At 48.1% G+C, this 12,407-nt stretch overlaps 1 protein-coding gene across 3 annotated transcripts in view; it reads left to right on the forward strand.

The window, feature by feature from the left end:
- The window catches only part of TSPAN14 (tetraspanin 14), a 59,478-nt gene that overhangs the window by 20,665 nt on the left and 26,406 nt on the right, over window positions 1-12,407 (forward strand). For 2 of the 3 annotated variants that reach the window (XM_051833052.2, XM_070057950.1), the window contains exon 2: window positions 9,363-9,460. In XM_051833052.2, coding sequence (XP_051689012.1) covers window positions 9,380-9,460 — 81 coding nt within the window. In that variant the 5' untranslated portion in view covers window positions 9,363-9,379. Of the gene's footprint in view, window positions 1-9,303; window positions 9,461-12,407 lie in introns of all 3 variants that reach the window. The other variant, XM_070057951.1, reaches the window with a different exon arrangement.

The following is a 12,407-nucleotide window of genomic DNA, read 5'->3' on the forward strand; positions in this document are numbered from 1 at the left end:
AGCTGCAAGCAGGCTCAGCTGTCAGAGGCGCATGCAATGGCAGGCAGCCCGTGGATCGTGAGTTCTGCATCTGTGCATTCAACTAGCCTCAGATCCAGAATCTTTGGGGACAAAATTGTGTCTGCACTGAACATGTCCAGATTTTTATTCTTGTAATTATTCCCCAAATAATACACCGTAACAACTGTTTACATAGCATTAGGTTTGTAAGTAATCTAGAGATGGTTTGAAATATACTGGAGGGTGTGCATAGGTTACATATGAATGTTGTGCCATTTTATAGGAGTTTGAACATAGGACTTGAACATCTTCAGGGTGTGGTGTCCTTGGGATACTGAGCGATGACTGCCCATTGGACCCACTCAGATAAATAATTTCCCTGTATTAAGAACAGTTGGTTAGTAACCTTAATTTCTCCTGTAAAGTCTCTTCTGTCTTTTTCTGTGATGAGAAATACTTCCTTTTACTTTACTGCAAAACAAGTTGGCAATAAACTTTGTAGAAAAACTGGTAGATTAAGCAGTTTTCCTTATTCCTAAAACCTCACATAGGTTGAGAGAAACTTAAGAAGAAATGAATCAGTCCGCAAGGATGGAGATGGGTGAGTGAGTGGGGCTGAGGAGAAGTGGACATCACAGGTGGCTGAGTACAGGAATAGTTAGAAAGCAGTTGATGGGGTTGTATTTCCATTCTCCTTTCCTTCTCCCACGGGGTCGGGTGACCGCCTGTCCCACTTTAGCTGGACACTGCAGATATATTCTGCAGAAGGAAAAACCGGGGGCTTGGGAGACTTGGTTAGGAGTTAATAGCGAGACCACCCCCATTCCCTAGTCTTCCGATCCCATTGGGCATCCAGAATACTGACAAGCAGGTCCCTCCTGGGAGGAACCTAACCAGTGCAAGAGGAAGCGAACACACGATGCCGACAGCAGGGGTTTCCCAGCACATGGCCCAGACAGCACCTTAGGCAGAGACTCACCTGCCCGAGGCCTCGAGCTCCCAGTACCTTAGTCATTCACTCTAAATCATGGGGATTACTAATGCATCCTGGGAAGAAATTACCTAATGTGAAATAAAGCAAAACACATTTTGAAAAGTACTTGAAAGAAACAGTCTATTTGGAGAAGAGGATGTTTTGAAAAACTTAGGTTTCCTCAGAGAGATGAGAGAGATATTGTGTCTATGAAGTAAGAACAGGCTACTATTAAAAAAGAAGCAGTAGAGGCTGGTGTTGTGGCATAGTGGATAAAGCTGGCATCCCACGTGGACACTGTTCATGTCCCAGCTAATGGCCTGGGGAAAGAAGCCAAAGATGGTTCACGTGTTTGGGCCCCTGTCCCCGACATGGGAGACCCAGATGAAGCTCATAACTCCTGACTTCTGCCTGGCCCAGTGTTGGCCGTTGCAGCCATCTGGGGAGTGAACCAGCGAATGGAAGATCGAGCTCGCTCATGTATACGTGCTCTCTCTCTCTCTGTCCCTCTCTCTCTGTAACTCCTTCAAAATAAATAAATAAACCTTAAAAACACTTCGAAACATTTTGTTTTGAAGACATACTCATTTGAAAGGCAGAGAAAGAGGGAGAGAGATTGATTCTGCTGATTGATTCACCAAATTCCTGCAACAGTCAGACCTTGGTCAGGCAAGGAGGAGCCTGGACCTCCATCCAGGTCTCCCATGTGGATGGCAGGGACCCATATCCTTGGGCCATCATTGCTGCCTTCCCAGTTACATTAGCAGGAAGCTGGATTGCAAGCAGAGGAGCTGGGACTTGAACAAACACTTCAATATAGCACGCAGGTGTCCCAAGCAGCTCCTTAACCTGCTGTGCCACAATGCCTGCCCCAGAATGAAATATTTAGAGAAGAAAAAGTTACTTAACAGGTAAGGACAGAGCAAAAGTATAAGTTGAATTATTGGAAGATAAAATTGAGAGGAAGACTTCAGAAATAGAGCAAAAAGGTGAAGAGATGATGATAGAACAGAAGAGGTAAGGATATTAAAGAACCAGCTTGGGTTCTCATGTTGGTTAAAAGGAGCTGCAGAAAGGAAGAACAAAACAAGGCAAGTGGCCGGCGCCGCAGCTCACTAGGCTAATCCTCCGCCTGCGGCACCGGCACTCCGGGTTCTAGTCCCAGTTGGGGCGCCAGATTCTGTCCCGGTTGCTCCTCTTCCACTCCAGCTCTCTGCTGTGGCCCAGGAAGGCAGAGGAGGATGGCCCAAGTGCTTGGGCCCTGCACCCGCATGGGAGACCAGGAGGAAGCCCCTGGCTTCTGGCTTTGGATCGGCGCAGCGTGCTGGCCGTAGTGCCATTTGGGGGGTGAACCAATGGAGGGAAGACCTTTCTGTCTCTCTCTCTCTCTCTCTCTCTCTCTCACTGTCTAACTCTGCTTGTCAAACACACACACACACACAAACACAAAACAAGGCAAGTGGCAACATTATTACGGAGGAAAAATGTTCCCAGAATAGGTTGTTAACTTCTGTACTGGAAGGAGGTACTGAATGTTGAGCCAAGGGGATGGAGATCGACCCAGACCAGCACCCTGAAATCAGTGTGCTGGAGAGAGCAGTGGTCCTGCATGTTTATGGAGAGAGTCAACGGGTCCAATATAAAGATCAGAACTTGGACTGATATGGGGCTTCTCAGTGAACCAGAGTTTAGGGGGTGGTCAGGTGATGCCTTCCTCATTCTCAGTGAAACTGATTCCTGTCTTAGAACTCCACACAAAGCCGAACTCAACTTATGCAAGTGAAGGCAGGGATGGGTGTTGGGCATGGTGCCTAGGAGGCTGTCTGGGATGCCCACATCCCACATCAGAGTGCCACCTCTGTGCCAGCCCCAGTTTTCTGCTAATGCACACCCTGGGAGGTAGCACATGATGGTTCAAGAACTTGAGTCCCTGCCACCCATGCCGAGAGACCTGGATTGAGTTCCTGGCTCCTGGCTTCGGACTGAACCAGCTGCCTTTGCATTAAATAAAATAAATGAAAATTCATTTTTAAAAAAGGTGAAGGCAGAGTAAAAATGTTTTCAGTCATGGTAGACCTGGAAAACTTGCCTTTTTCGTGGAAGGAGTTCTCCACGAAGAAAAGTGAAAGTGTGGCCCTCCTGGAGGCTGTCTTCCCGGAGAGGTAAAGGGAGGTCTGTGCACCAGGCCAGGTGAAAGTGGCCCAGAAGGCTCCAGGGGAGTTTTCTTTCGGAAGAGGAAACAGAAATAAAACATCTGATGTTACAACATTTACCAAGAGAGGATTTAGACAACCATATTGAATGTGGGGTTGAATATTGTCAAATTCATAGAAATGAGTCAAGTGGAAAAATAAAAATGATTATTTGAAAGAATTATTTATTTGAAAGAGAGAGGGGGAAGAGAAAAATCTTCCCTGTGCTGGTTTGGTCCCCAAATGCCCACAGCAGCTGGGGTGGGTCCAGGCCTAAATTTGGAGCCTGAAACTCAATCCATGTCTCCTCCATGGGTGGTGGGGACCCAAGTGCTCCAGCCATCACCTGCAGCCTCCCAGGTGTGCATTAGCAAGAAGCTGGAAGTGGAGTGGAGCTGAGACTCAAGTGCACACTCTCCAGAAAGGGAGGTAGGCATCCTAAGTGGTGTTTTAACTGCTGCACCAAACACTTGACCCTGAAAAACACAAACATTCTTTAAAAGTTTTATGTAATTCTCTAAATTTGTAAATTCATTTTCTTTTCTTTTTCTTTTTTTAATTATTTGAATGTTAGCTTCTGGTGGTTTATTCCCCAGATGCCTGTATCAGCCAGGGCTGAGCTGGACCAGACCAAAAATAGGAACCCAGAGCTCAATTCAGGTCTTCTACTGGGGGGCAGGGACCCAAGTACTTGAGCCATCATCTGCTACCTCTTAGGGTACCCATTAGCAGGACCCTAGATCCGAAGCAGAGTTATTGCATATAGCATGCCTGTGTCCCAAGCAGGCCACCATGCCAAACACCCACCCCAAAATCCTAATTACTAACTCCAAAGAAAATAAAAAGTTGCGCTGAGAAGCCATGATTCACTTGGCTCAGTCTGATGGCTCACGTGGTCATGATAATGTCAACTTTGAGAATTACTCTAGCTAACACTACAATTAGCTATGGAGAGTGAAGGATGGGAAAGGACTTGTGTGAGGACGTGGTTTGAAGGGAGAGATGAGATGGCGTGTGGAAAGTAAAGAGTTTAACCCTTGTCTTTCAGGATAGGAAGTGGATAGATAATTCCTACAACTGAAAAACCTGGGACTAGTAACAAATGCATACAGAAATTTCTGCGATAGTTGAGTGTGAACATCCAAAAAACCAGCTAGAGGGATGAGCACAGTGGGTTGTCTCCCCTTGGGCTGCCTGCACCCCATATCAGAGTGCTGACCTGAGTCCTGGCTACTTGGATTCTGATTCAGCTTCCTCCTGCTAATTCTTCCTGGGAAGCAGCGGATGATGGTGTAAATTCTTGGGCACCAGCCGCCCATGTGGGAGACACAGAGGGAATTCCAGGCTCCTGACTTCAGCCTGGCCCTGCCCTGGTTGTTGCGGGGATTTGGGGAGTGAACGAGTGGGTGGAAAGTCTCTGTTGCTCTGCTTTTCAAGTAAGATGGAAAAAAAAATGTAAAAGCCAGCTAGATGGTCAGCGCCGTGGCTCACTAGGCTAATCCTCCGCCTTGCGGCGCCGGCACACCGGGTTCTAGTCCTGGTCAGGGTATCGGGTTCTGTCCCGGTTGCCCCTCTTCCAGGCCAGCTCTCTGCTGTGGCCCGGGAGTGCAGTGGAGGATGGCCTAAGTGCTTGGGCCCTGCACCCCATGGGAGACCAGGAGAAGCACCTGGCTCCTGGCTTCGGATCAGCGCGGTGGCCATTGGAGGGTGAACCAACGGCAATGGAAGACCTTTCTCACTCTCCACTCTGCCTGCCAAAAAAAAAAAAAAAAAATTAAAGCCAGCTAGATGTCAGAAAGAATTCTCTGGAAGGGGACAGTGAAGGCCTGGCTGGCGTCTGCTGGTTTTCTCAACACAGTTTTTACAATATTTGGTTCTTAGGTTATGTGCAAGAGTAACTTTTTTTTTTTTTTGGAAAAAGGAAATCTAGAAGGCATAGCAGTCGATAGGTGGAAGTATCATTTCACGAAACTCAGTTGTGCATGCTAATATATGTACTGGGTTGGTTTTTTTGTTAAGTGTGTTTTTTACTGTGGGCCTTGGTCAAACAACTGGAAAGCCATTGGTTAGAGGTTTCTCATTATCATTCTCTTTTCACATTTCTGAGTCATTTCAAATATTTTATACTTGAGTGCATGCTTCCTTTTTTTTTTTTTTTTTAATTAAAAAGGGCTGAAGGGACAGGAATGTTACAGGTTAATATAATATTGAAGCAGAGGAGCCTGTTCACCGTGACTACAGAGCTCATCACACAGCTGCAACCCACAGAGGCCCTAATTTGCATCTAGAACCAGAAGTGGTGATGGTTAAGTATGTCAGTGGAAACCTTTCTGGAAATTGAGTTCTAAGTCCACCACCCTATGCAGCCATTTCTATGCTCTTACTTTCCACGTTGTACTTTAACCACATACTTACAAATTGTTCCGTAACTGCAAATCGTGATGCTCAGTGCTTCTTCTTCTTCTGTTGGTTTATTTTCTTGGGGCAAATTTAGTCATCAGTTTATTGGATTATGAATATGACGCCTTTTTTTTTCTTTGACAGTGAATTTCTGTAACTATTGCTTTCCCAAGGGTGGTAGCCGGTATCTCGCCAGCGAGGTAGGAGAAATGTGCTTGCCAGCAAGTGGTGGTTATTCTGGTAAATTGAAAAGTGTAGTAGCTCGGAATTGTCTTGTGAGTGCCATTCCCAGTGGCATTGAATGTTTTTCCATCTGTTAATTATGTTATCCTTCTATTTCTGAATCACAACCGTATCCTCTGTTTGCCTAAAACAGGAGTCTTCTGTTGTATTAAGTTTGAGCCATTATGTGTTGTGAATATTTATTCTTTACAATGGCTGCAGGTGCCAGTAACTTACCGTTTGTGTTTCCTTTGCCATTTTAAAGTAACTTTTCATCATATAGGGATTTTTAGACTTTTTATCTGTAGTGTGTTGGTAATCGTGTGCTTTGGAATTGTTTTTTCCTCTTGCTTCAAAGTGAAGGGAATGAACTTGGGGGTCTGTTCTGTAGAAGTATGTGTGTGTGCTCTTTAAATATCTAGACTGAGATTTTTACAACGATTTATTTGTTTATTTGAAAGGCAGAATGTCAGAGAGAAAGACAGAGAGAGAGATATTTTCCATGGTTCATTCCCCAAATGCCAACAACAGCTGGTCTGGGCAAGGCTGAAGCTAGGAGCTTTTTTCTGGTCTCCCACATGGGTAGCAGGGGCCCAAGTACTTGGGCCATCTTCTGCTGCTTTCTCAGGCAAATTAACTGGAAGCTGGATTGGAAGTATGGAGTAGCTGGAACTCCAGCTGTGACAGGCTAGATGGGATGTGGGCTCCCAAGCGAGAGTTTAACCTGCAGGGCCACAACACCCGCTCCTTCGTTGATTTTTGCTTGTTATTTAATTCTTAGATTGCCAGCCAGCTCTCTCATCACTAAGTAATTCTACCTTTACCCTCTATTGAGAAGTTTATATTTCAAAAAACGTATATGTCTTGTTTGCCATGTAAATACCTTATTTTGTATTAATAAGTTCTTGGAATTCAGACAATATGAATGAGGTCTTAGCATTAAGTTTCTCTGATAATTATTTCTTGTGGACACAGGCAGTTCCTGGAGATTCTCTGCTGGAGTGGTAATTAGTATTTATAAAATGCTCACTCATCTGCTTTTATTTTTTAAAGTTTGCATTATATTTTATTTTAAAAGAGTAAACACAGTGAATTTAAAAAAAAAAAAACACTTATTTTTATTTGAAAGAGAGGACATAGACAGACAGAGATCTTCTACTTGCTGGTTCATTTTCCAAATGCCTGCGACAGCTGGGACTAGGCCAGGCCAAAGCCAGGAGCTGGGAATTCAGTCCACATCCCCCACATGGTTGGCAGGGACCCTAGCACTTGAAGCACCATTCACTGTCTCTTAGGGTTCACATTAGCAGGAGACTGGATTGAAGCCGAGAAGCTGGCAGTAGAACCAGGCATTACTTTAATGGGGCACAGGGCCACCCCAAGCGTGGGCTTAAGCTGCTGTGCTTAATACCCTCCCCTAAACTTACCTTTTAATTCCAGTTCCCCCCAAGTTCTTAGAGTGCCCTCATAGGTGAGAGGCCAAGGACACAATCAGGGTCACTTTGGAATCCTTTGGGGTCAGATCTGAGTTCTGGTTTCAGCACTGCTACTTTGGCCGGCCTCTTGGATTCTCTTGTAACTGTGAGTCCCGATTCCATCAGTGGCTTAGGAGGCTTGAGTCCTTCCTCCCTTGAGGTGTGAAGCTGCAGAGCCACACTTCCGAGATTCCTTCACAGCACTTGAGTTTTAGGCGACGTTTCTTCCCCTCACATTCGTGAATCCAGCCATCAGTAGCCTGATCTCTTCCCCCTTCCAATAAAATCCCCAAACCAGGGCTTTGGGGCCCTGTAGGCCATGAAGCACAAGCAACGGATGCTAGTTTGGTTAGTTGCTTACCAGGAGTCCTGTGTGCCCCAGCCTGTCTGTGCCGCACCGCAGCCAATGTGGCCCACTGACCTTCGCAGGGTCCCCAAGGTGACCGCAGTGCTCACTGCTCAGGAGATACCTGGTGCACCTGGGAACTTCTCAAAAGTGCAGATTTGGAGCCTCAATCCAGACCTGTTAATCAGAACTTTGGCACTGAGTGGTGGGGGTGTCTACCTAGAAAATGATTCTTAGGCAGCCAACTGGGCCCCTCAGGCCAGTGACATCAGGGACTGGTCCCTGAGAGCTCTGTTTTCATTGAGGGTGCCGAGGCCCTGAGAGGGCAGGGGCTTGGGCAAGGTCAGGCCGTGCTACTGAAGGGCGGCACCTGTGTCTGTGCGCTCCTGTGTTGTGTGTCCAGGCCTCACAGGTGTATGTTGTGAGGGGTCTGGCACCTGGGCTGGTTGTACTTACCTTCATTCTTGTGCAAATGCTGCTGTGATGGCGGTGTGGAGGGGGCTGCTGGGTACCCTCCTCATTCACAGTGGGTTTTCGAGGTTGGAAGGCCAGGCTCTTCCAATAGGATGCTGACCACTCTCCCATAAGGTGAGAGGGCAAGTGAAGGTCCAGTGTCCAGGCTGTGCCTGTCAATTGCACACCTTAGGAGGGATGGCCGGGCAGTCACAGGAACGCGGCTCTTGTGTTCCTTCTTGGCACCACTTTCTCAGAACATGCAAACAGCGGCAGAAGCTGGGTCTTGGCTGGTGGTGGCCAGGTAGGCCTTGTTCTTGCCCTGGGCCCTTTCACTCTAGGAAGTGAGAGGTGAGCAGGGGCAGTGGCCAGGGTAGGGGGTGGTGTTAGGGTTCTACCTGGATTGCCACTGAGGTTCAAAAAGGAAAGTAGCTCTCAAGCTGGGCCAAGCACTCAAGATCTCCCTTTGAAGCACCTTCCTTTTTTGTAGGAGTCTCCCAGGGCTCTTGGGGATGGGCAGGTCTCAGGGTACTTGCATAGGTAGAGGTTGTGTGGTTTAGGCATCGTCATAGCTCCAGGTGGCCAGAGCTGTGGTTGTGGTGGGAGGAAGAGAAGAGGGGAGGCTACCCGGGATGGGGGGAGATGAAGGCTGGCCTCTGTAGGCTCACAGGATCCCTCTGCCCAGGCTGGGACCCCCCTGCCCCTCTGAGGGGCTGAGCTAGGGAGGTGGTGTCAGAAGTCTGTGTTGGGTGGATGGATGTGGAGTCACACTGTGCTGGCACAGTGGATCATGTCCAGGCCTCTTCCCAGATGCTGCTTTCTGGGATCAAACCCCTGTTTCTTGGGGTGGGTGGGAAGGCTGTGGATGGGGGGCTCACTCTCCTGGGCTTAGCCATTGCTGCTATCCTTGGGCAAGTTGCAGGACCTTTCTGAACCCCTGATTCTTCAGCCATGAAGTGGAAAAACCAGTGCCCGACCTAGAGGTGATGAGATGAGTGTCTGGAAGGTTCCAAGCAGATTCCTGGGACTTAGAAGTCACTTGAAAATCATCATTCTCCTTTCTTTTGAAAATCCCCCTTATCCTTTTGCTGCTTTTGGAAAGCTGACATAACCTAATTTCTGCCTAATATATCGCTGGCCTTGGTACTAGGCCTGTGTTTGCACTCGCAAAGGACGTGAGGAATGGATTTGGAGACTTCAGGATCTGTGTCTGAGCCCCACCTTTGCTCTTTTCTTGAGAAGCAGGTGCTGGGGAGATGTTTTCAAACTGAGCTTGACGTCTCGTCTGTTCCTGTCTGCAGATCCTGCCTCTCGGAAGATGCACTATTATCGATACTCTAATGCCGAGGTCAGCTGCTGGTACAAGTACCTCCTTTTCAGCTACAACATCGTCTTCTGGGTGAGTGCCTACAGTCCTTCAGTCTGTAGATCACAACGGTTCACATCCCTGTGCTTTTGCCAGGCCCCACGAGGCTCTGCGATAAGGTGCTGGACAGGGTGGATGAGTCTTTCCCTTACAGAACAAGCAATGGAGAGTGGGAGGTGACTGAACACTGGATTAAGGGTGCCAGACGCAGCACTAGGAGCTCAAGAAGGCTTGAGGCTTCAGCCCAGATAGCTGTCTCCCCAGCCTGCCCCAGGAACGCCCCACTGGAGCTGTCTGCAATAAGGCACTTTGTGTGAGCGCCACTGTGGGCCAGCCAGGCCTGTTGTGGTTTCTAGGAGGTAACAGGGATAAGGGCAGTTGTCCTAATGTTCCATCAAAAGTGTTGTGAGCCTACCGAGCTGCAAGAGCAAGGCAGGAGAAGCCCCTGGCTGAGACTGGTCAGGGAGAGCATTCACAGGAGGGGATCTGCGTCCTAGTGAAGAGGCAGCTAAGTAGGGGTCTGGGGAAGAAAGCTCCAGGCAGAAAGAAGAGCAGTTGCAAAGGCCCTGAGCAAGAATGAACTTGGTCTGTGCAGAGGACAAAAGGAAGAGCACGTGACTAGAGCTAGTGAATACAGGGGAGAAGGGGCCCGGGGTAGAGGTTCAGGAGCCAGGTTGTCCAGGGCCGTGAGGTCTCAGTAAGTGGTTGGAACTCAGTTGGATGGTTTGGTCTCACTGGGGGCTGACTGCAGAGTCGGGGCCGGGATGGGAATCAGGGACACAAGGGCAAGTTTGAGTCGTTGTTTAGCCAGCCTCATGGACCTGATGGTTTCTTTTGTCCAACCATCTGAAGATGGACATCTTGGTCACACTCAGGGGAAGGGGTGGATCAGTTGAGAGCATTAGGGCAAGCCTGTTGACCATGGAGAGAAGACAAGTGTAGGCGTCCAGAGGCTGTAGAGTGAGTAGCCTGACATCAGAGGAAGGCCAGGAGGTTTTGTGATGTAAAAGCCTTTCACATGGACAGGAGCAGTCAGCTGTGCCACTGTGAGGGGATGTAGGATGAGGACGGAAAACTGAGAATGGTTGGGATGAGGTGGAGGTTGCTGGTACACCTGGCCGGAGGGCCAGAGTCGCCCTGTGCTTGGGCGGTGGTGAAGATGGAATGCAGCTGGGGTTGGTCAGGGAGCCGTCCCTAGACTGGTGTATGCTGGAGGCTGCCTGAGACATAGAGTCTTGTTCTTCCAGCTGCCCCACTCTGCCTGTGTCTCCACCTCTGAGGTTCATGCTGATTTTTGCAGTAGAGCAAAACTCCTACTGCGGCTGTGCCTGATGGCCGTGGTGACCTCCATGTCTTCCGAGGCTTTTCAGAACAGATTTTCTCCTGTTGGGGGCTCAGTTCACCTCTGCAATACCACATTTGCAGTACCAAATTGAATTGTGGATTTTTAAAAAAGTATTCAGTTATGTATTTATTTGAAAGCCAGAGTTAGAGAGAGGTTTTCCATCTGCTGGTTCACTCCCCAAATAGCTGCAACATCCAGGGCTCAGCCAGGCTGAAGCCAGGAGCCAAGAACTTCACCCAGGTCTCTCACATGGGTGGCGGGGGCCTAAGCACTTGAGCTATCCTTTTCTGCTTTTTCCCAGGTCATTAGCAGGAGCTGGATCGTAAGTGGAGCAGCCAGAACTCGAACTGACACTCAAGTGGGATGTTGGGATTGCAGGCAGCAGCTTTATCCTCCACCTTGCGGTGCCGGCACACCGGGTTCTAGTCCCGGTCGGGGCGCCGGATTCTCTCCCGGTTGCCCCTCTTCCAGGCCAGCTCTCTGCTATGGCCCGGGAGTGCAGTGGAGGATGGCCCAAGTGCTTGGGCCCTGCACCCCATGGGAGACCAGGAGAAGCACCTGGCTCCTGCCATCGGATCAGCGCGGTGCGCCGGCTGTGGCGACCATTAGAGGGTGAACCAGCGGCAAAAGGAAGACCTTTCTCTGTCTCTCTCTCTCTCACTGTCCACCCTGCCTGTCAAAAATTAAAAAAGAAAAAAAAAAAGAAAATGATGCATGAGAGAGATTGATTAGAAATGCAGATAGGAAGCCAGGCACCTTGCTGAGGGAAAGGCTGCCTGCATCCCCCTGCTGGGTGCCTGTGGGAGATTTGTTGTCTTTGTCTACACAGGCATCAGCAGTGTGGGGGAGGCCTGAAAGTTGGGGTGCATGGCCAGGCTGCTAGGCTGCTGCTTTAGACTCACCTGAATTGAGTGGCTGGATAAGCCCCGGTGTTTTCCATGTGAAATAGTTGATCTCAGCTACCTGCTGTCTTCTGCTCAGAGAAGTTTTTGTTTTTAAATGGAGCTAATACAAAAAATATAGAAATAGAATAACATAATAAACACCCATATTCCTGCCATTTAACTTCAAAAATGATCCACTCATAGCCTGATCTTATTTCATTAGTATCACCCCGCCCTTTGGATTATTTTGAAGCAAAACCTAGATAGGTGACTTCACACAAAGAATGTTTTGTTTCGATGAATTAGTGGTGAGCAGTGGATTAGGATGTTGCGAGTGTTGATGGTGGACATGGCTTAGCAGGTGAGTTTGAATGTGCAGAAGGCAACCTGTCATTTCTGTGAGCATTTAGGTGCTGAGACAAACTTAAGGTTTTATTTAGCAGTTTGCTCCCAATTAGAATTGTTTTCACTGTGCATTCTTTATGAATAAATACCTGTAGTGCTCTCACTGCTTTTTAAAAGCTGTGTTCCTTTTCACTTCAGGACTGAGATTTCCCAGGGCTGGTTAACACCTGCTTGGGGTAGAATCTGGTTTACAGATTAAGCATGGACCTGGACTTCATGGGATTCTTATCACAGGAATGTCAACAGAAGACAGTGCTTCCTACCAATAGCATTTGAGAGCACTATTGATTTTTACTTTCTTTAAATCATTTTTGGTGGTACCCCACCTGTTTCTAGCAAAACCTCA

Source organism: Oryctolagus cuniculus, chromosome 15 (genome assembly GCF_964237555.1).
Source record: "Oryctolagus cuniculus chromosome 15, mOryCun1.1, whole genome shotgun sequence".
NCBI classification, from domain to species: Eukaryota; Metazoa; Chordata; class Mammalia; order Lagomorpha; family Leporidae; genus Oryctolagus; species Oryctolagus cuniculus.